Source organism: Eschrichtius robustus, chromosome 20 (assembly GCF_028021215.1).
Source record: "Eschrichtius robustus isolate mEscRob2 chromosome 20, mEscRob2.pri, whole genome shotgun sequence".
Taxonomy (NCBI): Eukaryota; Metazoa; Chordata; class Mammalia; order Artiodactyla; family Eschrichtiidae; genus Eschrichtius; species Eschrichtius robustus.
The window spans coordinates 43,290,788-43,317,563 of NC_090843.1; the positions used below are offsets into that span (position 1 = coordinate 43,290,788).

The 26,776-nt window shown below is 55.7% G+C and overlaps 1 protein-coding gene across 1 annotated transcript; it reads right to left on the reverse strand.

Annotated features, from left to right (window-relative positions):
• Positions 1–5: 5 nt before the first annotated feature.
• On the reverse strand, positions 6–24,785 carry TBX4 (T-box transcription factor 4). The gene is made up of 8 exons (XM_068530716.1): positions 24,591–24,785; positions 23,719–23,813; positions 15,449–15,568; positions 14,060–14,207; positions 3,979–4,131; positions 2,941–3,029; positions 2,573–2,808; positions 6–643 (listed from the first exon to the last, which is right to left on the reverse strand). The coding sequence occupies exons 1-8, from the start codon at positions 24,783–24,785 to the stop codon at positions 6–8; spliced, it is 1,674 nt and encodes a 557-aa protein (XP_068386817.1).
• Positions 24,786–26,776: the final 1,991 nt, after the last annotated feature.

The window sequence follows — 26,776 nt, forward strand, 5'->3', positions numbered from 1 at the left end:
GGGAGTCATCCGTCAGTCCAGTTCTCGACAGTCCCCATTCCTGAATGATACTGTAAGGAGGCTTCCCGGGACAAGGAGAAGCTCTGCGAGTAGAGAAACTCATTGGCAGCATTCAGGTGCGGCGAGGGCGGCTTCCGCTCGCACGCGGTGCCGGTGCCCGTGCCGGGGAGGCCACGCTCCCTCGGGAAGGAGGCGCTGGGCCCCCGCTCTCGCTCTCGGACCTGAGACTGTGAGAGCTGATTGTAGACGCTGAAGTGGGCGCTTCCGGGCGGCTGGGAGCTCGGAGCCGAGATGGGGGGCAGCCGGGGCATCATAGTGGTGGCGGTGAAGTGCGTGGGGAAGGACTGGTAAGGCACAGTCTCCACGGTCTGAACGCTGTAGCTCGTGTACGGCGACACTGACGTCCACATGTTACAGCTCAGTGGGGGAGGGGGCAAGTCGTCCACCCCAGACACCCCGGCGATCTCGGTCCCTGAACCTGAGTACATGCAGGCTTCTCGTGGGGTCACCTCACTGCAGTAGGAGGGGCTTAGCATCTGTTGGTCGTAGGGAGGGGGAGACCGGAAATAATGATCCTCCCCCACTGCAGTGGGAGCTTCCAGATAAGATCTTTTGCAGGGTAAGTCCAGGTGGCGGGCACTGTCTGCCGGAAGACAAAGAAGCCTCAGGAAGAGCCACTTCCGCCAGCCCAGGGCCCCGAATACCCCCGCTGGACGCTAGGACAGCCCATCCTTGTCATTCAGGGCCCCCACTGCCCCACACTACCACGGCACTCCCAGAACCATTTTAATCAGCTACAGCTTTTCAAAGGTGGCAGCAGCCAAGAAGCGGTCGGATCATGGACCACGCTCAAAGGCCATGGGGCACACTGCATCACTGGACACTGAGTGATGTGTTTAGCCAGGCAGCGTATAGCTTTGATCCTTTGCCACCCTGACTCTGGGGGATGGTAAGAGGCCTTAATGTGCACTGGCACTCAGGCTAGGCCCACCCTGGCCAAGGAAAGTGCAAGCAACTGCCAGCCCAAACCGGGCCCAGAGGCTACATCTGCCTGAATTAGCCAGAAAATTAAAGCCGCGATGCTTCGGCCTCAATCCTCCACTCCCAGGAAGGCCTTAGCAAGACAAAGCTACTCACAGTCACGCTCCTATTGCTTTTAGAGGAGGAAGTAAACCCTACATATGTTCAAAGAAGTCCCATCAGATTGTAATTACACAGATTCCAACATAACAGGGTTTACACAATTAAGAAATGGAGCTGTTAATAAGTAAAAGGTGACTTGCACTTTTAAGGCTAAGCTAATACTCTGTCTCGGGAAAGATGACATTAACTGCTCCAAACCATGGATGTGTGTCTTTCAACATCCTCAAGCATGAGGGCTTGACTCTCTGGACAAGCACGGGCTCCCCTGGGATGCAGGGATGACCCAGGCCTGAGGACTTGGGCGACAGCCCACTCAGTGAATTAAGAACACTTGTCCGGTCGCTTGTCTTGGTCTCCCTCCTTCTGTTTTCTCTAGGGATTCTCAACAGGAAAGCGGCCACAGACAATAGGTAAATAAATGTGTCTGGCTGTGTTCCAATAAGACTTTATTTATGGATACCAAACTTTGAATTTCATATAATGTTCATATATCATGAAACAGTCTTGACGTTTTTCAACTATTTAAAATGTAAAAACCGTTTTGTATGACTCACAGGCTGAACAAAAACAGACAGCAGGCCAGATTTGGTCCAAAGGCCACAGTTTGCCAGCCCCTGCTCTAGGTCACTAGTTCTACTGGACCTGGTGTGGTGGGTACTCAGGGGCCTGCCTGGCTGGTCCCTAGGAGCTGGGCTGAGAGAACATTCTGGATTGCAAGCAAAAGTACCCAAACTCATTCCCAAGACAATTCAGTGGCCCTGTGAGGACTTCTGGTGTAATAACACTAATCATTCATATTTTATAGAGGGAAAAATCGAGACCTGGTACCAGAGCACATCTGGTTCTCGGCTCAGGGCTCCTCTTCCTCACAAAGAAGCCAGCACGGACAAGTGTGTTGCCTGTCTTCCTGGTCCCCAATCTGCATCCACAACAGCTCCCTGCCACTTTCAAGAAGCCTCTGCAGATCTGGTGTGATGAGGTGGGGAGCCTGTGCTAGGGACTCCCTGTGTTAGGATGGAGGTCGCCTCCCTAAATGGAAACCTCGGGATTGTGATGCTTCCACCTCCTCCCACACCTAGAGACAGAGCCTGGCTGACTTGTGTCCTCTGCCCACCCCGCTCAAAGCAGCACCTGGGGCTCGGGAGGGGTACCGGTGTCTGGGGACACCAAGGCCGCAAGCTGCCTGTGAGGGTTCTGAGGGCTGCGTGAAAAGCAAGAAGCACATCCCTGCACTGAGCCTGGGCACAGTCCCCAAAGCGTCAGGCTCCCTCTCCCAGGCCACACAATAACCAGGTGTGTGTGTGTGTGTGTGTGTGTATGTGTGTGTGCGCGCGCGCCCATGCGTGCTCACATGTGCAGTGGGGAGTGTTTGTGGGGAGACTGTCACCCCCCCCGACCCTCCAGGGCTTCTAGACCAGGAGAGAGGTACCTCGTCTTTTCAGGCAGTGATAGAAGAGGCTGGAGTCCCTCTGGGCTGGGAAGGTGTTGAGGGGAAGGTCCTGGGGCTCAGCCGCAGCGAACTGCATGTGAGCCCCGTTCTCGTACTGGTAGTGTTGGAGCGCCTGGTGAGCCCCATGCAGGGGGCTGACGTCAGGCTTGGCTGACAGCTGGGTGGAGACGAGCCTCTGCCTCATGATGCTTTTGGAGATCACGGGATATTCTTTGCTGGGGGCGAGGGGAGGACAGTCAGCGGGAGGCGGGAAGCGAGTGGCGATACCTTGAGGGTTACGGAGTCCCTGTGCTTGAACCCGGTCCACCCGCCCCACCCGCCCCACCCCCAGGCCGGAGCAGCCCCACCTCTGCAGCCGGGCCACACGCAGGTCACTGTCGTCACTGCCCCGGAACCCCTTGGCAAAAGGGTTGTTCTCAATTTTCAGCTGTGTGATCTGTCAGGACAGGATACACGGTGGAGTCACTGGGGGGAGAGGACTGGGCTGGCCTCTGGCCCTCCTCCCCGACCCCAGGCACATTCAGAACCCCCGCAGTGTCTGGGGAAGTTGCGTCTTGCTGAGGCCTCCTTGGCCTTGCCCTTCACGTCGCGGGCTCCTATCCCTTCCACTTGCGGCAGAGCCCCTGGTTCTGTCTCCCGCTCTCCCGCCCGCTGTGCGACCTCGATTCAGCCCCTCGGCATCCTCTCCCGGGGGCCTGTGGCAGCTTGCCGTCCACATCACCCGCCTCCAGTGCAACTGCCACATCAGGTTCTGCGTGACTCTTCTAAATGCAAACCTGACTCTGTCACTCTTCTGCCTAAGATCCTTCCCCCAATCTGGCCAGTCCCACTGTGCAGATGTGAAAGCCTTCTGAGAAGGATGGCGTGGGCGAAGGCAGGGAGGCAGGGGAGAGTGGCCCGGGCGGGGATCGGGAGGCAGTTTGGGATGGTCGGGCTGGGGTGGGAGGTGGGCCAGGACATGCCAGGACCCTGTGACCGCTGCCTGGGAAGGGCCTCCAGATGGCTCAGTCACCTGCTCCCACACAGCTGGCAGTGTCCCAGGGCTCCTCTCCCTGTTCCATCCCCTTCTCTCTGCAGGTGCAGAATCCCACCCGGGAGAAGAAGACTGTAGAACGAAAGGGCCCAGCACTGAGCCACAGGGCAAGCTCCACGCTCCTGGTCTTTACAGTTGCCAACTCTGTGCATCCCCAGCATAGAGACCACAGTTACTTTGTGCTGGGGGTTCAGGAATCTGGTCTCCTCTCCTGCACATCACCATTTCTCACTGCTCTGCAGGGCTTAGCAGGTTCCTGAGGCGCCTGCCCTGCCTGCCTCAGCCCTGCTGCATCGGGGCTTCACTTCCTACCTCTGTGATGGCACAGACATGCGGGGTGGTGGGGCTATACCTTGTGATTCTGGTAGGAGGTCACAGAGATGAAGGAAGTTTCTGGGAACACGTGGGTGCAGAAGGCTGTGTTTTTGGAGCCAAAAGCATTGTTCTCGTCAGCCTTCACGATGTGTAGCCGCGGCTGGTACTTGTGCATGGAGTTGAGGATGATCTGGAAGAGAAGGGTCTCTTCTGAGCTCCGGGTCCCCACCCTCTTGTCTTCGGCCTCATTCAGCTGGCCTGGGGCTGGCTTTCCTTGTCCTAAAAACCCGGGCTCCAGGGGCTGAGCCCAGAAAGGTCCAAACCTCCCTTGAAGGTTGAAGAACCAGGCCCCTGGGCCCCACTTGGACTCTCTGCTCCAGCACCAACTCCTGGTCCCAGGACCTCCCGGATATTACAGACCCTTCAGTGTGGAAATGGGGACATAACCATTTAAAAGCCCCAATGAACTCAGCACAGTGTAGTTGGTGGAATTCTGAGTTGTAGGCGAAAAGTCCAGGTGCCACTGACTCACTGTGTGATCTCAGGCAAGTCCCTCGACTTCTCCGAGCCTCAGCTTGCAGCCCGGCAGGCTGACTCTTCCCCGGGCTTCCCCCTGTCCTATCCTGCTCTTCTTCCCCTGCTCACCCCTCCCCACTTATTTGGGACCTGCCTTTCGGAGAGTTGTCAGCGGTGGGCGCTCAGCCCCTCCTCTCACATTTGTCAGCAACAAAAGCAGCTTCACAGCCCAGGGTTTGCAAGATGGGGGAGGGGGGATGCTGAGGAAAATGGTGCACTCCGACCTGTTCCCTTGGGTCACTCCTTCCTTCATTCACAGAGGCCTACTGAGGGGACACTGGGGACACCCAGAGGCACTCTGCCTTCAGACCTGTCCCAGGCAGCTCACAGCCAGGAGGGGAGTGCCATCAGGGACTAGAGTTCAAGGTACCAAGGTAGGAGGAAGCCCAGAGGCCCCAGGCACCCCCAGCCCTTGAGGATGCCTGGGGCAAAAGGCGAAGAGCCCAGGAGACTTGGCCCAGAGCCCTGGGAGAAACACACGGTAGTTGTGGCCCCAAACCCACTCCATTTGGCTGTGCCCCACGGTAGCGCAGCATCATGTGCCATTAAAATGTATTTTTTATCGTTGACATTTACCAGACGCCCTTCCCATTGGAGGTAGGACCAGGCATTTGGGGCATTTTATCAGCACCGCTGCTTTTGTTAACCCTTTGGCTCCTGTCCTGACTGGGTGAGGCTGGTCCCCTCTGAGCTCCTTTCTCTCCGCAGGGAGTGCCCCTCCCTTGGGCTGGCTCTGCTGCCTCTCACCCTTCCAGGTTCCCAAGGACCAGGCCTGGGGCTGAGGCTTAGTGAAAGATTTAACCCTTGAGTGACCAGAGTGCCAAGCGAGGGGCCCGAGCCAGGCCCTTCTGTGGCAAGCCTGGGCTGAAGCCTTCGTCTGGCGAGGTTCTGCTCTCCTCACACCATGGGGACAGAGGCAGCCCAGGGAGAGGCTCAGCCAAGGGCGTGGGCAGCCCAGGAGCCGGGCTGTAGGCTCTGACTTTCCCCGGGCTCCTCGGTTTGGCTGGGCAGCTCCGTCCAGCAGAAACTAGCTCTTCTGCATGGGCCACTCCTCACTCAGCCCTCAGTGACAAACCTCTGGACCCTCTTGGGGCAAGTACAGAGTTCCCCAAATCCCAAATCACATCCTGCAGCTGGGGACCCACTGCCCAGCTGGGAGCCTGCCAAGCAAACCTCAGCGTGAGACTGAAGGGCACAAGTCCTGCCCGGGGAGGCCTCAACGGACTTCGTGTTCCAGAAGCCTGGGAAGGGGCCCCTCGGGAGAGGGGCTGGGGGTTGGGAAACACCTCCCAGACCCTTTAGGTTACTCTGTCACCCTGCACTGTACCCACGCTGCAGGAGCCCACAAAGGACCCCAGTGCCCAGAAGACCCAGCACCTGACTACCCGGGAGGTAGCCTAGATGCCAGATTCCTGCCTCTGCACCTTTGCACAGGCAGTTCCCTCTGCTGCCTTGATCTTCCTTTCCCATTCTCCCTCACCTTCTAGGCCTATCATCTCAAGGCCCAACTCTTCCAGGAAGCCTTCCCACACTACTAAGGCCTGCTCTGAACTCCCAATTCTGAAACTTCCTTTCCATGCATCGTCTACTTGGCTATTGTGCTGCTTCCTAGCGGCTTCCCATTTCTTCCTGTCCCTTCAATTAAATTATAACTCCTCAAGAGAAAGGGCCATATCTTTTATTCCTTTTGTACCTCCAGGCTCCTTTACTTCAAAACAGGAACAAGTAAGTGCGAGACCAGGATATGGGAGGAGAAAGACCTGGGCCATGACCACAAACTCTCTGTCCCCTCCTCCCTTGTCTTTCTTTGCTCACTAGAGACAGGATAACCTCTAAGGCACTTTTCAGGTCAAAAATAGTGATCAAACATGTGCACAGACAATCCTTCCATGATCACTCCCACGCTCCAGCCCCCTGACACGCAGGGCTAACCCTGCATCAGTCCAGCTCCCCTGGCGGGGGGTGGTGGGGCGCCCAAGGGAAGAACACAGGCAACGGGCGGACAGAACCCAAAGCAGATGTTGCAGTCACCACGCAGTGAGGCTGTGCCGTCCCTTAAGGACATCTTGGGACAAACAGCAGCATCCACCCTGCTCCTCTGCCACCTGGGCAGTCACAGGCTGTGACAGTCCAGCCAGAGCCCTGGGCATCATCAATCCCCTCCCCCTCACTGTCACCCACCTCCAGGTCCAATCAGTGACCAAGGCCTGTGACTCCACCTATAAAACAAAGGCTTCTCCATTCCCCCTGCGCAGCCCTGGCTCAGGCCCCGCCACCTCTCACTGGGCTCTGCGGCAGCCCCCTCCCTGCCTCCATCTACTTCCTCTCCATTTCACCTGCTACACATCAGATCAGGTCACTCCCTTGCTTAGAACCTTCTGGCTCATCCAGGAAGACTACATTGCTTGAGAGCAGGGCCCTTTGTATTTCTTCCTCTTGCCTCCCTTGTCCGCTGGCCCCCGAACTCCTGCCAGTATTTAGGGCTCAGTAAATATCTTAAATTCATGATGCCACCTTTGATGGCTCCCTCTTGCCCCCTGGGATAAAGGCCGAATCCTTAGCCTATCAGACAAGGTCCTGGATGACAAGGGTGGAGAGATTGCCAAACACACCTTCTAGGAGAGGGAACCAGACAGGCTGGCAGGGAAATCTGGGAAGAGAGCAACTGCCAGACTTGCAAGGGCAGGTAGGGGCCACTGGGGAGTCCAATCCCAGCCACAGAGAAGCCAAGAGAGGCCCAGAAGCTTCTATGGATCTCTGCCCACCAGCTGCAAGTCCTGAGCAAGCTCTTCCGCTCCGGTCATCGGGGTCCCCATCTGTAAAGTGAGGCCTTCGACTAAGTGGTCCCAAACACCCCTCCCGCCTCTGACAGTCTGGAACTTGGACAGGTGTGTGGAAGAAAGTTCCACCCATTGAACCAATGCAGACACAAAGCACAGCATCGGTCCCGACGGCCTGGGAGAATGGGAAGCCACCTCAGTGACTCGCACCTGGCTTTACTCGGAAGTTCCTCAGGCGCCGCATTAAACTGTTTAGCCAGAATCTCACATCTATATTTCTTGCAGAGGATGTTGGGTCAAATGGGCCAGCCACGTCAACAAACCCCACTACACGGCTGGTCCCGTCGTCATCACTGTTCTACAGAAATGGGATTCATTATGTTCTGGCTACAAGTCAGAGGCCTGTTCTATTTTCGCAATTGTGATAGCGCCAAACATCCACCTCCTCAAGAGATCGCCATAGCGTGCTTGGCTAACGAGGCCCAGATTTATCTGTGTTGGAATCACAGCACACCAGGGCATGGAGGGACAGACCTTAGAGATCATTCTAGTTCACCTCCTAATTGTACAGACGAGGAACAGGAGGCCAGTAGCGGGAACGTGACTTGCCCAAGGACACACAGCTGGCTGGAGATTGAATCTGGGGAAGATTCCAGATGGCCCTTGAGACAGCACACACTGCTCTCAACAACAAGCTCGGTAATTAAGGATAAGGTTTCAACCAAACACTGCAGGGGATGAGGATTCACCAGGCCCTGTCGCCCATCGTAGAGCACAGCGTACCTGGATGCCAGCCTCACGACCAGTGGGGCTGATGTCCGCTTGTCATATATTAAGACCAAATTTTCTCCTGCATCACATTTTTACTTCCTAAGACGACCTTCTCCATCATCCTTCTTACCCTCTCCAGCCCCACAAAGAGGTTTAGGAAAGAGACAGGATCTGCAACTTAGAGGAAAAAGAAAAAAACACAACAAAACTAAGACCGGAGAGACCCAAAGATTGGCCCGAAGAATATCCAAACTAGAACTGAGTCGGAAAACCCGTCAGCCGACTCAAGAGGCCTGGGTCAGACAGGCCTGAGGCCTCACGCCCAGGGCAGCAGCCTTCCCACCTTCCCTCCCAGGCACAGCAATGACAGCCAGTGTTCACTGAACGCAGCCTCTGTGCCAGGCCCTGCGCTGAGTATTCTACACACATCGCACAACTGATCTTTACAACATCCCTGTAAAGGAGGTGTTATTATCAGCCCCATTTTAACAGGCAAGGAACTGAGGCTCAAGCGGGGGAAGGCATCTGCCCAACGTCAGACAGCGAGCCTTAGCTCGTACCTGCACCTGCACCCCTGTGGCTGGGGAGGGTGAGGCCGAGTCTGGAGCCGGATGGGTAGTCTATGTCCCAGAGCGCCCGGCAAGGCGTGGTGCATTGTCAGGGCTCAGCAAACATGGGAAGAAAAGAGGGAGACCAATAGTTCTGGGTCCCCACTGGCTGGCATATGCTTTGGGGGGACATCGGCACCCAGCGGAGGAAGTGCCTTCTCTGTCTAAATAATCCCCCCGTCAGCAGGTTCACTCACTCACTGCTCACCACCACTCACACTGCCAGGCACCAGGACACAATGGTGATGAAAAACCTCACGGTTTACCATCCAGTGGGGAAGTCACACGGTAATCCAAAAATCAAGCAAAAATCAGTGGTGAGAAAAAGTAGTGGACCAAAGACTGCATTGATAATAGTAACAAACAAGATGACATAGCTTGCAGCAAATGTGTAGGACCTTGGGAAGAAAACTTGAATACACCTTTGAAGGACACAAATCAGACTTCAACAAAGAGAAAGGCATCCCTATCAATCCTCCCTAAGTAAATTTATAATTTAAAGTGATTCTAATAAAAATACAAGCAAGTTTCTTTCTCAACACTACAAGCTGATTCTAAAGCTCGTATAAAAAAATAGACAAGACCAGCCAAGAAAACTCTGAAAAAAGAGAGCAATGCAGGGGGACCAAGCCTGCCAGACACTAAAACCTATTATGAAGTCTCAACAGTTAAGGCACTGGCACACGAACAGACACAGATTCAGAAGGGGATTTAGTGTACAGAAATAAGGCATCCTAAACCAGAGAGGGAAGGGGACCAGTCAGTTATTGGTGTTGGGAACCACTGGATAGCTCTCTAGAAAAAAAAAAAAAGTTGGATTCACGCCTCATATAGAATGCCAGAATAAATTCCAAAAGGATCAATGGTTTAAGTGTAATAATAATCCCATAAAATACTAGAAGAAAACTCCCTTATAAGTAAAGAGTGGAGAGGGGCTTTCAATTACTCAAAATCCAGAACCCACAGAGAAAAGACCAACACATTCAATCAAAAACTTCTGTGTAGGAATACCACTATAGGCCAAACCAAAAGACAAGTGACAAAACGGGAAAAACATATAAGCAATTCAACATCCCAGATTAGGAGCGAAATCTTCCTAATTTATAAAAGCTCCTAGAATGGATAGGTGATTGAAAAAAAAATCTAAGAGAAAAATGAGCAAAGGATAAGGACCGAAGAGGAGATACATATAAAAAAGATGCTTAATCTCACTCATAATAAAGGAAATATAAATTGAAACTAAAACTGACATCTATATTTCACCCATCAAACTGGCAAAGATCCAAACCTTTCTCTCCCACCATGTTCGTGAGCCTACAGCGATGGTGGGAATACACATCACTGGGACTCCAGTCGAGGGCAGAACTACAAATTGCAAATCCAAGCACCCCTTGAACAGGCAATTTCTCAGAAAGAATACTTGCCATAGGTATAAAACGACATATGTACAAGCTTAATCAAAAGAGCAAATATAGGAAAACATCTAATTCCTTCAATAAGGACTGGCTACATAATTAATGGAACAATCACATGATGAAATTCTATACAGCTGTAAAGAAAGGAATGAGGCAGCTCTACATGAATGGAATGATCTCCATGGTACACTAAGTTTACAAAGCAAGGTGCAAAGTGTTTATAGTATGTTACCTTTTGTGTGGAAAAGAAGGGATTTGAGACTCTGTATTCTGCCTGCATATGCAAAAAGAAACACTGAGAAGAAATTAGTAACAATGGTTACCTGTGGCCAGAGCTGGAAAAAACTAGGTGGATGGGGAACCAGGGGAGGGAAATGTCTCATTGCAGACGTGTTTTATTTATTCATTGATTGATTTTTAAACCATGTGAATGTATTTCCTATTCAAAAACAAATTTGACAAATAAGTATAAAATTATAACTGTGGTAAGTACTTGGACAGAAAGGTGCATGGTGCTCTGACAGCATATAATGGGGACCCTGAACTGTCTCCCTGAAGATGTGGCATTTGAGCTTGGATTCCAAGGCTCAGCAGTAACGAACTAGGCTAAGAGGCCTGTGGCTGGAGAAGAAAGCACACCGAGGGGATGGCGCATGTGCCACTTTGTGGCCTGGGAGCCCACACCCCCAGTCCGGGGCTAATTTTGCCTCTGGAACAGTGAGACCTACTGTGCCTGAAATCAAAAGCTAACCTTTTACCTCGGCAATCTGGGAGTGCTGAGACACAAGAGGTGGTGAAGACGGCCGTTCCCCTTCACACACACACACACACACACACACACACACACACACACACACCCCTCACTGCAGCCATCCCCTCCCTGCCTCCAGATCAGGAGAAAAGTAAGACCCATGTGCCAGCCACCTCCATGTCCCACTGCAGGACACAGGCCCCACCCCAGTGAGGCCCTCTTCAATTTCCCGAAGCAGCTTCTCTTCCCATCACGTGGTCACCTGGCACAGGACCCTGCTAGGGGTGGGAGGGGTCGGCGAGTAGGAGGGGAGGATGGCAGGCACCCTCTGTAGCCAGCAGAGCCACAGCAGTGGAGCTGAACTGGAGCAGCCCAGCCCGGCCCCAGCCCCCTGATCCTTTCTGCCCCTGCTGCCCGCCAGTCCTCTGCCCCTAGGCTTACACCCAGAACCCAGGGGTCACACCCTGAACCTACCCCTCAAGAACAGAGGGCTTTCCTGGACTCACAGCAAAAACCCACAGGAGTTTTCTAGTCAGAAGCCAATCCTGTCTTTTCAGAACATGTGGCCCTGTGGCCTGAGGGGTTCCTGGACTCTGGACCCTTCTCCTGGGGGAAGTCTGCAAATGGGAGACAGCTGCTAAAGTCTCTGAGATACTGTGAGACCCAAGGGGAAAGTCCACAGTCCATTTGGCTGGAGAAAGTTCCTTGAGGTCTGGAAGCTTTTAGGGAAAATTGCAAGTGTGGAGGTGAGCTGTGCAGAGGGACTTGTCGGGGGCAAGTTCACAGTACAAGATGGCTCTTTCCCAGGCTCCTGCACCAAGAAGCCAGGAAGGGCGACTGGGAGAGCCCACCACTCCAGGTGGCACAGACCAAGGAGCAGAAAGCCAAGGTTCAAATGGGCCACTTTGCCTTGGTATGTCGAGGAAGTTAGCTCATCCTCCACAGCCCTGGCCTGCACGGGCAAAGGCTGCTCCCTCTCCAGTGATGCTCCAAATGGCTGAAGGTCTGACAGCTCAGGCCCTGGGTACGGAGAGACAGGCGGAGAAGCCAAAGGAGTGCGGGACTAGGCATCAGGAGGCAGGGGTCCACGCTCTGCTCCTTTACTCCCAGCTCCTGAGACAAGCACCTCATCTCCCTGAGCCCTGCCACCCCACAAGGGGTGTCGTAACCAATAGACTGCACACGCTGGGTAAATTCGGGGACGGGGAGAAGGAAGATGCTCTGCCCCGAACCCTCCAGGGAGGAAGCTGGGTTAGTACGGGGAATCTCCCTCCTGCCGAGGAGAGGCGAGCCCCAGGCAGGCACGGCGAGTGTAGCCAGGGGCACCCCCAACGTCACGAGCCCAACAAGCAGCCCCACTGGCCCAGACTCAAGACTATATGCAGGTTATTGCAAACCTCTTATGGACTCCAGTAGAGCCACCACAGAGGCAAGCCAGGCTGGGAAACCTACTGCTGGGCTATGAAGGCCAGGTCTCCCGATTCCTAAAAATCCCAGCTTTTCAACCACCTGGCTCTCTCCCCTGCCACATTCTGCAGGGGCCCAGGGAGGCGGAAGAGCCCTCAGAGCCATCCCTGCAGCTGGGAACCATGACAGCAAGCTGTGCATCCAAAATTCTCCAGAGCTTCGATTCCCGGGGTACTTCTGGTCACTCGCCCAAAGATGCAGCTTCCGCCAAGCTCTGTGTCCACCCCAGTGGTCTGTCCCCTGGGGTCTGCGTGTGTGTGCAATTGTGGGCAGAGATGTGGCTTCCCACCTCCCGCCACTGAGGCCCTTGCTAACCTTTTGAGGTTGATCCCACAGCCTGGCCAAGCAGAGGAGGCCAGGTAGGAGCTGACCGGGAGCAAAGTCTTGGCCAGAATGGGAGGCCCCTCTGGCCCTTGGTTAAAAGACCCTATGCTCTGAGAGGTGGGGGCTTGGCTGACCCTTCCCGTTGGATGGTGGCTTGTCTCCGCCCCCCGGGAGAGGCTGGGGCTACATGAGTACATGTCACCACGCACACCTGCATGTCTCTGTCACACACCCAACGGCATCTGCCTGCCCCGCACGGGAAAGCCCATGCTGCTCGCAAAACAGAGAAGTCAGGAGTTTATTATGTTAATGAAGCAGCCTCCTAATTGCTGGTTTAGAGATCACCAGTGACCCAGAAGAGAACTGAACAGACTCTGAGAAAATGAGAACTGAGAGCTGCTTGCCAGTTACACACCAATCAATCAGAAATGAAGCAACACTGGCATTGTCCATTAAGGAACTATGATTTACAGAATTCTGATTTGCACACAGCTCCCCAGAAATAGAACTGAGGCATCAAAGAGGCACATGCCTGCACAGCGCCCACCCCTGCTTCCCCCACCACCACCATCCACATGAACGGTATGAGTGTTATGGGTGCAGCCCGGGCAACGGCATGGAGGAGCCTTGACTGCGCCCCGCTCCACCACACCCCGCCCTGCGTTTCCAGGGTAACCATGGGTAGCCTAGAGGGGCGAGGCCTGCTCCCTGGCAGATGATACCAGGTCCCTAGGCTTCTGATGCCACACACTTGAGCTAAAAATTTCCACATAAAAAGCTCTTGTGGGCCTGCCAGGGACAGACGGGGGAAAGAATGAGCTTCAGCAGCCTGGATGGGGCATCAGCAGGATCCCTGGGGCTCCAGAATCTCTCTTGTGACAGCCAGGTCCCGGGCAAGGCCAGGAAGGCGCTGACACAGGAGCCAGAGCGAGGCCTTCCCTTCCAGGGCAGGTGGCTGCCGGGCCAGGCAGACGGTACACGCCAGAGACAGGCTTCAGAACTCATCAGTGACTCTTTCTCAAGGAGGTTCACTTGTCTTAGGCTCCAGCAAGGCCAGATTTGGGGAAACTGAAGCTGAGATTTGGTCCATCACCGTCGTCGTTGTCATAGTTGCCATTTATTTGGAGCCTCTTAGGCACAAAGTGCCTCATGCGTAATCTCTCATTTAATTCTCACATGGTCATCTCCATGTTCTAGACAAGGAAACTAAGGCTCAAAAAGGCTAAGAAACTTGCCCAAAGTTACCCAGCCAGAAAGTGCTAGGGGAAGGATGTTCTGCTGTGGGACTCAGACCCTGTGCTCCTTCCACAAACCGGCCTGGAGCTGGATCCCGAGAATGGATTCTCCAGATCCCAGATCCCTGGACCGGCCCATCCCCAACACTGCCCCAGGACTCGCCCTCAAGGCCAGGCAGTCCCATGCTTACATGGCCGAAGGGGTCCAGGTGGTTGTTTGTCAGCTTCAGCTTCTGGAAGGAGACCAGCTGCCGCATCCAGTGGGCCCCAGTGGCAGGAGAATCCGGGTGAACGTAGAGCCTGCCGGGCATGGCCGGCTCAGCCTTCCCTGCCACCATCCTGCCAACAGAGCACGGAGAAGCCAGAGCAGTTGATTGCCCTGCAGCCTGGGGGAGCCCAGATTCCCTGTGCCCTCTGAGAGCAAATCCCCAGAGGCCTGAGAAACAAATCACTGACGATCCTATCAGACTGTCAATTTAGGGCTTTGGGGGTAAGAGGGAGGGACAGAGGAAAGAGTGCTGGGGAGGGAGAGCGTTTCTGAACCTCTTGTATTTCACTGCAATAAGAAAGAGAAAGTGAAATTACAGAGACATGTGATGATTTACTTGAAGGAATGGGGCTAATCACGAGTATGTTGTGGGGAGATTTAGGCACTTCCATGTATGTGTTATATTTACAATTTTTAAATGTTGTAAGTTTGGAGGTAGCTTCTCAGAGGATGTAGATAATTTTCAAATTGCTTGCCCCCAAAACAATCATAAGAAACTAACTGGTAGCTGTCCCCTGAGCCAAAAGCTGCTCTGAGTGCTATTCCAGCCCAAAGACAGAACAGAGACAAGCCCTTGGCAGGACGTGACCACCGAATCTGGCCTCCTGGGTCCAGGCTCTGCAGCCCTATTACTCATCCACTGCTGAGCCCACGTCCCGGACTGTGGATTCATTCATCCCTCTCTCTCCCTGGGCGCTGTCCTGGGCTCTGGGGGCAGACAGGGTACTAACAGGATGGCCTCATGAAAAGCAGCCCAGCGTTTATTTACCCGGTCCCAGCTTGGTTTCGCCCTTCAACCTGACTACTCTCTCTGGATGGGGGACACAGCTTAAGAGGGAAGGCTCTGCGGCCAAAGAGCAAGTGAGTGTAGGAACAGGAGAGGGACGCCACAGCCCAGGTAACTGGGCCCTAACTATGGAATACCAAAGCCCCTCAAGGAAAGTGGCTTCTATCTTCTGCCCCCCTCCCCGAGCACAGCACTGCCAGAGCCTAAACCTGCCCAGTGCTGGGGCTCATCTGTCATCCCAAAGCACAGGCACCCACCCTGTTCGTTCACAGCTGTGGGGAGAGCACAGACCCTTGAAATCCACCAAAAGCCCAAACACTGCGGCTCATTTTCAGCCCCAGCCCCTGCCCCACCAGCAGCAGGTGTGCGAACATTTGATGACCCTGTAGCCTCAGCAGGCCCGGTGCCCAAGGCTGCGGATCTGGCCAATCACTGGGACTAACTGGTAAGTCCCTGGACCAAACATCAGGTGGGGATGGGTGTGCGAGTGGGAAGGCGGGCGACGTGAGGGTCCCGGGTTCTTACCATTTGTTGTCACAGAACTTGTAGCGGTGGTCATCCGCGGGGACGATGTCGATCAGCAGGATGTACTTGGTCTTGGGGTTCATGCCTGTGACTTTTACCTTGTAGCTGGGGAACATCCTCCTGGGGGAAGCCGAGAGATGACGCAGAGGCGTGGACAGAGCACCAGGAGAGGTGGCACAGAGTGGGCGAGGGGACAGAAGGCCTTAAGAGGCACTGCCTCTTTAGCAAGAGATCTCGGCACTGGGCAGAGCTTTGTGACCTTGGGTACGTTGCTTCCCTCTCTGGTCAGCCTCCCCCTCTACAAGGAAAGGGCTGCACAAGCTGCTCCCTCTGAGCCCCTGCAGTTGTCAGTCTGTGGCTGTGAGCAGCTAAAGCACAGAGACCCCGGCCAGGATGTGAGAGAGGGTCTCAACCCCAACCAGGCTGCCTTAATTTCCCTCCTGTCTGTCATCCATACACAACGAAAGTTCTGGGGTGGCGGGGGGGAATTACAGGGGCCCAGAGCAGAAGACCTGGAAGTCCCTGTCAGCTGCTTCCATGATCAATGGGATGCCCCCTCTGGGTCATGTCTCTATGGAAACCCCCAGGCCTCAAACCAACTCGCAGGAGAGCAGGAGTGCTGCTCGGTCTCTGGATGCCTTCTGTGTGTTTAGCAGAGGTGTTTATCCCTGTGAATGCCTTGCCTGGGCCTGTGCGCACTAACTGCGTATCGCGGAAAGTCAGTCTAGGAGCCTTGAGGAGCAGAGCACGGATTCTAGAACCTCCCTGCCGTGGTCCACAGCCTGGCCCCACCACTGACAAACCATGATGCCTTGGGCAGCTTGCTTGGATCTCTCTATGCCTTGGTTTCCTTATCTCTAAAATGGGACTACCAATCTCATAGGTTGCTGTGTGGATTAAATGAGTCCACTTACAGCTCTTACCACTGACCCCCACTGCACTCCTTCCTCCACAGACCCGTGGTATGACCTACCTCTATGAAAATAGAGTCAGCAAAAAAGCAGAAAGTTTTGCAGTTCCTGCAGCCCATGATGAAACTGTCCAGGACCCTGAGGCTCAGGGAACATTCTAGAGAAGAGCTTCCTCAGACCCCTCAGCACACCAAACATACAACAGCTTGTACCCATACCTGCGGGGTACCCTCCCCTGGTCACCAGGTCCCTGACACCGGATTTCCTCAGAGGGGAACTTCCTCTGTCCTCCTCAGATGCTCCCACCCCCTCCTAGCTGATCTCCCCCAAAGATGTCCCCAAGAGAGAGGCAGAAGCCAAACCTAACTGAAGACACTAAGGCCACGGGGAGCCAAATCCCCTGAGCTGGTAGAAGCCCAAGCTGTCCACTCTGGGAAAGCCATCAGGGGGCCCTCCGGCTCTCATAAAGCTGAGAGACAGCATGGGAACCCTCAGGAGAAGCTGTCCTAAACACCTCAAACAGATGATTGGAGTCCCCCATTTTGTCGACAGGGAACCAGCTTACCTTGACAGAGCAGGGCTTCCAGAGGGATCCAGGCCCCCACAAGGTGGCAGACCCTACGGCAAGCCCAGGCCAGGACCCTGGGGTGGAGGGTGCCCCAGCGTGTGCACCCTCTCCCGCTGGAGGACAGGCCTGTGAGTGCTGCGGTGGGCCAGGGGTGCGGGAGCTGTGTGACCATGTGTGTGCACAGGCACATGTGCGTGCGTACCCGGTGGAGTGCGTGCGTGTGTGCCTGGAGAGAGGAGGGCAGTTCTAGCGGCAAGTCTAGGGACTCATAAACCGTGTGGAAGAATTTGTCTCAGATGTCAATTGAAAGCGTTTTCAAATGTCCACCCCACCCCCTCCCCAGGAATCCAGTGCTGCCTCCTGCTTACCAGCCCCCTGCCCAGCCGGCCCGGGGGCACAGCTGGAGCCTGCACCATCCTCTTCCTGGCCCAGCCTCTCTCCAGGTGGGCCTCAGGCTGAAGGGGAGGGAGGCAGCAGTTTGCTCAGCTCCCGCCTCCCTGGGGGAAGGCCAAGAATCCCGTCCCCTGCAGGCTACCATTTTGTAACTGCTACAGAAACAGCCACAGAGTGGGGCAGCCCTGGCTGGGCTTCGGGCTGGCCTGGTACCAGTGCCCTGCACTCAGCCTGCTTCTCCTATAATCACTCCAGGTGGCGACAGCAGAGGGCAGGCACAGCTTCCCCCGCTCCCCCCAGCCAGCGTCCACAAAGGGGGCCAGGAGAAAACGGCTTGCTGCCACTTCAACGGTCTTCATAACCTAGGCTGAGGGGTGGGGTATGGGGTCCTGCCCTTGCCCTTCTACGTCCTAGTGTACTTCACCTCAGCAGCCCAGGAGGCCAGGCGGACATGACTAGTGCTTTTGAGAAGGCTGGCAAGGAGCCTGTTCTCAGTCTCCCAAGGCATGGGGCTGGTGTCCTGTGATTTGGCCTCTCCTGGAAGCTGACCGTGGACCAGATTCCTGACGGATAACAGCCTCCAGGAGGTTTTAAGGAAGATGGGGCAGGGAAGGAAGGTGTCTCCTAGCCTCTGCCCTGCCTTTCCCTCTTCCTAGGGCAACTGCCCTCAGACGATGAGATCTGTGGTTTGAATGGGGAGTTCAAAAGTCCTCTGTTCCAGGCTGAGCTGGCCTGAGCTGGCCAGGTGAGCACCGCTGCCTTCATGGAAACAGGCGTCTCCGCCTCTGTTAGCGTCCAGTTTGGTGGCTGCTTCTGGGCCGTGGAGAACACACCCAGCGGGGAGCCCAGGCACTATCCTTTCCCCACCTAGCGGGCTCCAGGAGGATGAAGGTCCTGCCTGGTGTGCGGGAAGGGCTAAGTGTGCAGCTGAAGCGCACACTCTTCCAGCCCCATGGGCCTCCTGCCCAAGCTGAGGGCATCTGCCCTTGGTTCCAGAGGGTCTAAGGTTGGAGCCGAGAGGCCTGGCATGGGAGTGTTCACCAGGAGGGCAGGACTCAGGCCACAGAGGCCAAGCTGAACTGGGAGCTGTGACTTCCTCTGGGCCCACCCCGCCCTGTAAAGGTCCTCTCTATTGAAACAGATGAAACCATAGAGTGAGTTGTAAATTGCTTCTGTGATTTAGGACCAAGAGAAAATGTACCTGAAAACCATCATCTATTGGGGGGGGGGCGGAAATGAACACCTCAGTGGGACAGGGAGGGAGGGAGGGAAGGAGGGAGGGCCAAGCAGGGAAGTAGTGACTCTGCGCAGCCCGTATCCCACTCAGCCCTGCCACCGGCCAGCGCTGGTGGCCGTGAAGCCCTGGCTCCCTGTCCTCAACACCCGGCAGCCACCCAGACCCCTGCTCGGCGCGCCTTCTGTCCCACCCGCTCCCTGCGCCCCTCCGCACCCCTTCCCCGTGCCCTGCGCGCCTTCTCTCTGCGGCCCTGGCGCCCTCTCCCGGCTCTGGTTCCCCGCCCGCCTCGGACTCCCGGTCCGCAGGCATTTGGGGCGCTCCCGGCCCTCGCGGAAACTGCTCCGCCAGGGAATAAACAAGCCGCCTGCCCCGCCGGCCCCGGGAGGAGATGAAAGCCGGGGGTCTCTCCTCTGATCATGAAACAGGCTCTGAAAGGGTGCGGGCGTGGAGCCTTATCTACTTCATACTCGGAAATGGTTTTAGAATGAACTGCTAAGATAAGCTTCCTTGGACGTTTCTCGGTGTTGGAGGCTTGCGGGGAGCCGGGCAAGGGTTTGGGGCATTTTGATTTTGGCAACAAACCCGTAAAGACGAACTGAGAGAGGGGCCAAGTAAGTTTCAGCTGGGCTCAGAGAGCCGCGGGGCGCCCAGTCCCGGGCCAAACGGGTGGCCAAATTCAAGTTGCTGACCTATTCGCTCCCCACCAATCCATGGGGGTGGGGGGCAGGAAAGAACGAACCGAGGGGACCCACCAGATTCTCTCCAATTAGCAGAGCCCCCCAAACCCAAATCTACCACACCCCCGGCTTCCCCACGGGGATCCGGAACCCCAGGAGCGGCCGTATGTGCCTTCCCTGAAATGTAGGTGCAAAACCAAATCGAAGGGGTGAGAAGTCTGGAGAGGCGGTTCGAGGTGGGGAGAGGCGGTGACTGGGAGGGCAGACAAGAGGGATTCTGGGGGCCAGTAACGTGCTGTTTCTTTATCTGGGTGGTGCTAACACCAGTGTGTTCATTTTGTGAAAGTCTGTGGAGCTGTACAATCAAGATTTGTTCAGTTTTCTGCAGAAATGTTCCACTTCAATAAAATTGATATTAAAAAATTATGTGTATGTATGTATCATAAATATGTGTACATAAACACATACAGAGGCCCGTGGAGGCCAGAGTTTGAAAGGAAAGGGATGCAGGAAAAGGGTAGGGGTCCACAGAAAACCCCATCCATTTTCTATCCCTAGTGTCTTGGGGTCTTAAAGAAGAATTCTGGGTGTGTTGGAAAGAGGCCAGGGCCTAGCAACTAAGGCTAAGTTTGGGGGCGGGAGGTAGGGGTGCCGTCTATACTGAGACCAAAGCTTTTGTGGCCAAATGATTTCTGAGAGCAATGACAGAGCTATGTAATTTATTTCCACTTTACACACACACAGAGTTTTCTACTCCACTCAAAGCATTTTTAAGAAATATTTTCCCTGAGGTGGGGGGCAGGAGAGAGGGTGTGTGGAAGGGGTGCTGTTTGGGAAGGCCAGTTGCTTCTCTCAGATTTTTCTGAAGACACATCCTTCTGATAGACTTTTGCTTTCAGAAAATACTTTAGAAAGAGATCAAAGCACTCTCTCCCCAACCCACTTTCCCAGTGTCTTCAACCCTTACTTCTCTTATCACCCACGCCACTGGGCTCTGACGTTCTGTGTACAGAGCAAGGGCAACTGGCTTTGAAGCCCCGGATTAAGCCGGGCCAAATCCTTGCCTCAGAATAACAAACAATACAGGTTCAACAGGAGTTCTCATCAGTAGTTCATTTTTCAAACACAAATTCACTGTCACTAACACAAGCAACATTGAACTCAACAGGCTATGAAGGCTGATAGTGGAGATTTATCTGGTGGCAAAACCATGACCTAGGAGTAGAGCAGTCAGACGGTTAGGAAATTTTCATATTGGGGAGGCTTATATTTAAATTTTGTAGAGCTCACTTTTATCTGTGTTTGGGAGAAAATGCAGTTTCTCACATGTATCAAGCTTGGCAGGGATGTGAGGAAGCAGAGAAGGCTCTGTTCTCTGCAGTTAAGGGCATAAACTCTCTGGGTGCAGGGGCCTGAGAGAGACAGAGACTGGCTAGGGAAGGCTGTGGCCCCATTGTACACCTGACATCGGGGGACCCCGAGCATTCAGAAATTGATGGCTTGAACTGTGGCTGGCATGTTATTCACCAGCTCAAGTTGTCTGAGAATTCAAAATCACTATCCAATGAAGGGGACCCTTTTTTCCTTTGGCCTTCAGCTCTTCAAGGGCTTAAGGCAGAGGCTTGTGACTAAGGACTCATACTGGCTTGAGAACATTCGGGCTCCTTTCCTCCAGCCCCCGCCCCCCCCCCCACCCCCCCACCATGCCTCCACGGGCCAACCAGAGAGCAACCATGCCCCTAACCAGTCAGGGCCTCTAGGGCAGAGCAACAACTCCACCTTGAGCAGGCCCCCATAAACAAGCAATGAAGGGAGTTTCTCAAAGTTAGGGGTTTGTTCTGGGGGGAAGGGCATCATTGCTTGGCTTGTGTAGACCTGGCAGCTGCCTAACTCTGCTTCTATGGGCAAGAGCCAAATGCCTTCCCTTCTCAGGGGTTGGGTTTATGTTCTCTTGGTTCTCCTCCAGCTCAAGCAGTCTAGGAATCTATGATTCAAGGTTCAGGAGAAATGTCCAGGCCGTCTGCTGAGAAATAGAAGTGTCCCAGGATGGTGATGGTAAAGACACAAAGAAGAGGAGAGGGAGAGGCACTGGACAGGATGTTGAAGGGCCCCAAGCCTGAGCAAAGCACAGTGAATTCCAAGGCTGAGGTGCGAAGGAGGCAGCGGGGAGGAGGGGGACACGGGGTCAGAGGGGTGAAAGTGGTCTCTGAAGACCGTGGGCAGCTATGCAGGAGGAAGAAGGGTCTGTGAGAACCGTGCAGGCAGGGGATAAGGCTAGTGACTTTCCTAAGGACTAGACCTGGTGCAAGGATAACTTTATGCCAGGGAAAGACTGCGATGAATTCCTTATTGGCCAACACTGTCATGGTCATTTAAAAATTATTATCATCATTCCCTGAGGCCTGCCTCTAAGCCTCTAGTGATGTGCCTCTTCTGCCACTAGGATCAGGCACAAATACCTGCCTGAAGCCAGTCACCTCTGGAAATGTGTGCGTGCGCGCGCGTGTGCGCGTATGTGTGTTGGGGAAGGGAGGGAGGAGGACCCATGCAGGTGCAGGAAACCCCACTGAGGAGAATCACAAATGCCTTGTTTAAAATGGCAGAGGCCACGCATGCCCAAAGAACATGCTGGCCCTTCATTTTCAAGAGACAAGGTTATTTCTGCTACCTCAAAATGGAAGTTCTGGATCCTTCTCTTCTTTTCTTCTCTACATCCCAGCAGTAACAAGAAATAAATCCCCTCTTCACACCTATAATCCACTCAACAATTTACCAAGCACTGCTCATAAGGTCCCTGGTTTGAGTCTCACAGTAACTGAAAAAGGAAGGACGGCAGGCAGGTCTAGAGTCACCATCCTGCTTTACCTGACACCTCTGAGCCACAGGAAGTCTGGGGACTAGCCCAAGTGCACACAACTAGGAAGAGGCAGGCCTTGTGACACCTGGTCCCCACCGTCCTCAACGACTGTTCCCCCACCAGGTTCCCCAGTGCACCCTCCTTCCCCATCCCCAAAATGCAGCAAACTCAAGTCCTGACATTTCCTTGTTCCTTCCCCCGATAGAGGCCCTGGGTGGCCCTGCCACCTCCCTGACTTAGGCAAGAGGGCAGCCGAGTGCCCAGACCCCCTCCCCCAACAAAACAAAGGAAAATTTGCAAGGCCTGTCTGTAAGCAGACTGGAAGGACCCAGCACCCCTACTCTGCATACAGCAAACTGCCAGCTTTTTGTTTCCTCTGACCCATCATTCCCTAAGCAGTTCAGCAGAGCTTTCTAAAAAGTAGAAGAAAAACGCTGAGTAAATGCCAGACATTTCTCTAATTATGATGAACAGTATTCGCTAGCATTTAGTGTGTGCTTACACGTGCCAGGAGCTGTGCTAAGGGCTTTACACGAAACTGTATAAAGAAAAACCTATTATTTTACAGATGGAGATGAGGAAAGGGCATAGACTCTAAAGTACCTGGCCTGAGGGTTGCACAGATGGAAGTAGGTGAGCGGAACGGGTAGCCCCCCACCCCCACCCCCGCCCAGGTCTGACTCCCCATCCCCGGCCCTTGAAGCTTCACCATCTTGTTCCTCAGAAAACCCAACTATGGGTCCACTGTCAGATAAAGGGACATTTTCACACCTAAACTGTACCCCGGGGACCAAAATCCAGTGTGAGTTTGTGGAGGAGGCAGAGTAGGGGGGAGGACGTTTCTGAACCTGAACCTGAACCTTCCAGCTTCTCCATCTGCAGCCATCTCCCTTCACCTGGTAACCGCTCTCCTTGCGATTCCAACCCCACCCGGGGCGCACCGCCCCAGCGAATCTCTCCATCATGCCCCGTCTTCCTCCTCTTTCCCTCTCCTCTGGGCTCTCTCCCACAGACACCAGCACATTTTAAAGATGGTTCCGCTTTATAAATCATCCCTCTCTGGCAGCCACCCGAGGGCTACTCCCCGAACAACACACACACAGGGCCCAACGGTGCCTTCGCCTTGGCCGAGGAGGGTGCTGGCAACTGGCGGAGCGGCGCCCGTGGGATGAGAGACTTGGGGTTCGAGCTGCCCCGGGAAAAGTAATGGAAATAGGAAAACATGGTCCCATTCCCCTTTCCTCAATCTGTTGAGGGGCATCTCCGGGTCCCCAGTCAATCCTGAGAAAACCAGCAGCTCCCCAAAAGGAGGAGGACAAAGCAGCCCCCCAGGGGCCAAAAGTGCTGGAGCGGGGACCTCCAGCAACGCGACCCTGTTTGCGTTTCATTTGCATATCACTGCCCCTCCCCTCCCTCCATCCCGTGCCTCTCCCTTGTGGTGTAGCCCCCTGCGGGCTGCCGAGGCCAGTTCCGATGCTGTGGCCGGACTTGGAGCTAAGGCCAGAATGGCGAAGGGGACTCCCGTTGCCCCCTGGGTTGAAGACTGAGAGGACTGCTAAGGGAGCCCATGGGGCTCCCCACTGCCCCCATCCGTCATCCACCCCCCCGAAGTAAAACCAGCGCTGACCTGCCCGCCTTGGTGATGATCATCTCGGTGCCCGCCTCGTGAAACTTCTTCCAGAGCTCCTTCTCATGCAGGCCCACCTTGATGTTCTCGATAGTCTAGGGATGGGAGAGAGGGGACTTGTGTCGCCCTGCCCACGGCTCCATGCGGAGCCATCAGAAAGGGGAGCACAGACACAAGGGACCATGAAGGACACTGCCAGCCCCAGGCGCCCACGCCTCGAGATGTCGTTTCAAAAAATTATTCTGTACCATTGGTGAATTTTTAAAAATTTAATCAGTGGCTGAAACCCCCCTTCTTCAGAGCTGCACCTACAGACGGGCCCGCAGAGGACACACTAACCGACCGTGCCAGGGTAGATGACACACTCTTACACAAACATAAACACTCCACGTGGCCCGACATAGCCACAGGCTTGCGGGCAGACACACCAACACAGGATGGGCACACACACCCTCGGCCAGAGGCGCGCACCCGCAGACACGTCCTGCAGACCCGCACAGGCAGAGGGCGTGCACAGGGTCACGGTGATGTCCCCTCGGCCTCGGAGCTCGGCGGCGGCTCCCGCAAGCACCCGGCCAAGGGTTACTCACCCCGCCTGGTCCCAGGCTTTTGTCCCCGCCCTCTCAGGGTCGTCGGAGCTGGACTGTTTTCCTGGGCTCGCTCCGCCGCGGGCTCCCCTCCCCGGCCTGTCCCAGAGCAGCCTCAAGGGCTCGAGGTGGAGCAAGGACGAAGGGCAGAAGGCGAGCCCTGCCCAGGGGAGCGCGAACAGGCAGACAGTCCTGCCCGCAGTGGGGCGGTTGACAGACACAGGCGTCCCTGCAGACAAACCAACGCCCGACCTCCACCCGACGGCCTGCCCGGCCCCGCCCTACCTGCTCGGCGGCGGCAGCGGTGGCGATGTCGGCGCCGGGGCCCGGGGGGCTGCCGAGCGCGGCTCCGCTGAGGCCCGGCGCGGCCAGCGCGGGCTCGGGGGCGTTGGCGGCGTTGGCGGCGCTGGCCTCGCCGAGCACCGAGCCCGGGGCCCGGAAGGCCTCCTCGCTCTCCGACAGGCCCTTATCCTGCAGCATCTCCTGTGGGCACAGCACACGCGAGTCACATGCCCAGGTCCACACGCGCCTGAGACCCGGCAGCCCTGGAGCCGAGCCGCGGGTGGCGGTGGGGGGTGCTTCGGGCACTGCCGGGAGGCCGCCCTGGTGCACGTGGACCCCGCCCCCTCCTGAGCCGGAGGAGGGAGAATAGCGCGGGCAGGACCCTCGCCTCCTCCTTCTGAATCTGGACCTGGGAGGGTTTGTGTGCGGTTCCAGGTCCGCCTGCCCTGGGTGTGGGGCTGTGTGATGAGTAGGTCTGGGGGAAGGACCGCCCTCTCGGCATTGCCCCAGCTGCACCCCCAGTGCCTCCTCCTGCTGGGCTCCCGTGGACCCTGGAGCCTGAAGCCTGGGTCTTTTTCGTCTGTTCCTAATAACTGGGGTCCAGGCTCACTCTTGGCCCAGGGCAGCCAGGACACCTTCTGGGTAGGGAGGAGAGGAGAGTCAGCCTAGGAGGGCCGGGCCTGGGCTCCCGGGGCTCCACAGCGGCAGAGAGGGCCTTCGGCTGAGCGGCCTCTCAGGCCCCTGCTCACTCATCTGCCCAAACCCACTCCCTCAGACAGCGGTCAGGTAGAGGCTTCCTGAACCAAAGGTTTTCCTTCCTGCACGTTCCCACTCCCTCAGATACCTGTGTGGCACCCACGCAGGCACCCACGCCCTCACACCCCGACACAGCACCCTCTCATAGCCTACAAGTCACCCAAGTAGCCACATTTTCCTAGGGCCGCTCTGATTCAGGCCCCGAACTCAGCCAGGGGCCACCCCAGCCTTGCCCTCACATGCACACTGGCTGGCTCACTCACTCACATTTTAGATTTTAGCTCCAAAGGGCTCTGCTTTGAGGCAAAGGACTCAGACCCTTCCCAGCTAAGGACCAGGCCAGTTGAGTCCAGTTCACAGGCACTGCCTAGTCCTGCCCCAGGGCACAGCTACCCTTCCCCAAGCGACTAGGACTATTCACCCGCCTGCTCATGTGCCTGCTTCCTTCTGGAAGCTGGTCCTGGGATATAAGGATGAGAGTCCAGCCTGCAAGGACCTGCCTGTCCTGCCTCATCGTGGGTGCAACCCTGCATTATCCCTGCTTCTCCTTTCCACCTCCTAGCTCTTCTCCCTTCATCTGGATCTGGGCAAGTTCTGGGGAGGCTTTCTAAATGTCTGGCTGCCTCTCTTGCAGCTGAATGTTCCCTCTTTCTTCCCTTACCTTCTTTCTGTCCTCTCCTGGCTCTCCCTGGGCATTCCAAGGCCCAGGCCCCTCATCCACTGGCCTCCCATCCCAGGCCTAGACATGGGCTCCCAGGGCCTCACAAAGTAAACAAGCCAAGTGCAACCGAGGAGATAAAAAGGGGCCGGGGCCAGTTGGGGCTGGGAAAAGCCCATAAAGATAAGGCTGACAGCCGGGTCGGTCCTCCAGCCACAGGCACTGAGGAGGGAGATTCACCGGGCATGGCCAACGCCAGCACCGGCCTTGGGCCACATGCGGGTTCCGGGGCCGAGCCTGGAAACCCAGGAGACCCCAGGCAAGTGGGGACACTGCGCAACGGGGGATAGTTGCGCGCTCTGGCCCAACGCGCTGGCTCCCACTATATCTGGGGTCAGCCGGGATGGGCACCCGCGATCCGCTGGTCCAGATGCTGCGGCCCGCGGGGCCAGGAGGGGCCGCCTGGCCCGATGCTATCTTGGCCACTAGGTCCTCTGCGGGCACTTGTCACACCCGGAGCTGTGCAGCGGCTCCCCGCGACTTGCGCCGCGCGCTCTCAGTCCTGCCCGGTGCCGAGCACATCCGCGGCCCGCGTCCACTGACGCCAGTCCCGCCGCTCCCACGCGGGACAAGGGCTGCGTTGGGCCCTCGTTCCCCAACTCGAGGTTCGCCTCTTCCTTTTCTCTCCGCCACGGAGCCACATCCCGACATCGCGAAGATTCGCCTTCGCTGGAGCTCCCCGCTCGTCTCTTTTCCTTCCCGCCCGGCACGGCCA

Coding starts and splice junctions, on each gene's coding strand:
- TBX4 (XM_068530716.1), bottom strand. CDS start 24,785: ATGCTGCAGGATAAGGGCCTGTCGGAGAGCGAGGAGGCCTTCCGGGCC. Junction 15,569..23,718: donor ATCATCACCAAGGCGGGCAG/GTCAGCGCTGGT, acceptor GGCTTCCCCCAG/GAGGATGTTCCCCAGCTACA. Junction 3,030..3,978: donor CCTCCTACCAGAATCACAAG/GTATAGCCCCAC, acceptor CTGTCCTGACAG/ATCACACAGCTGAAAATTGA.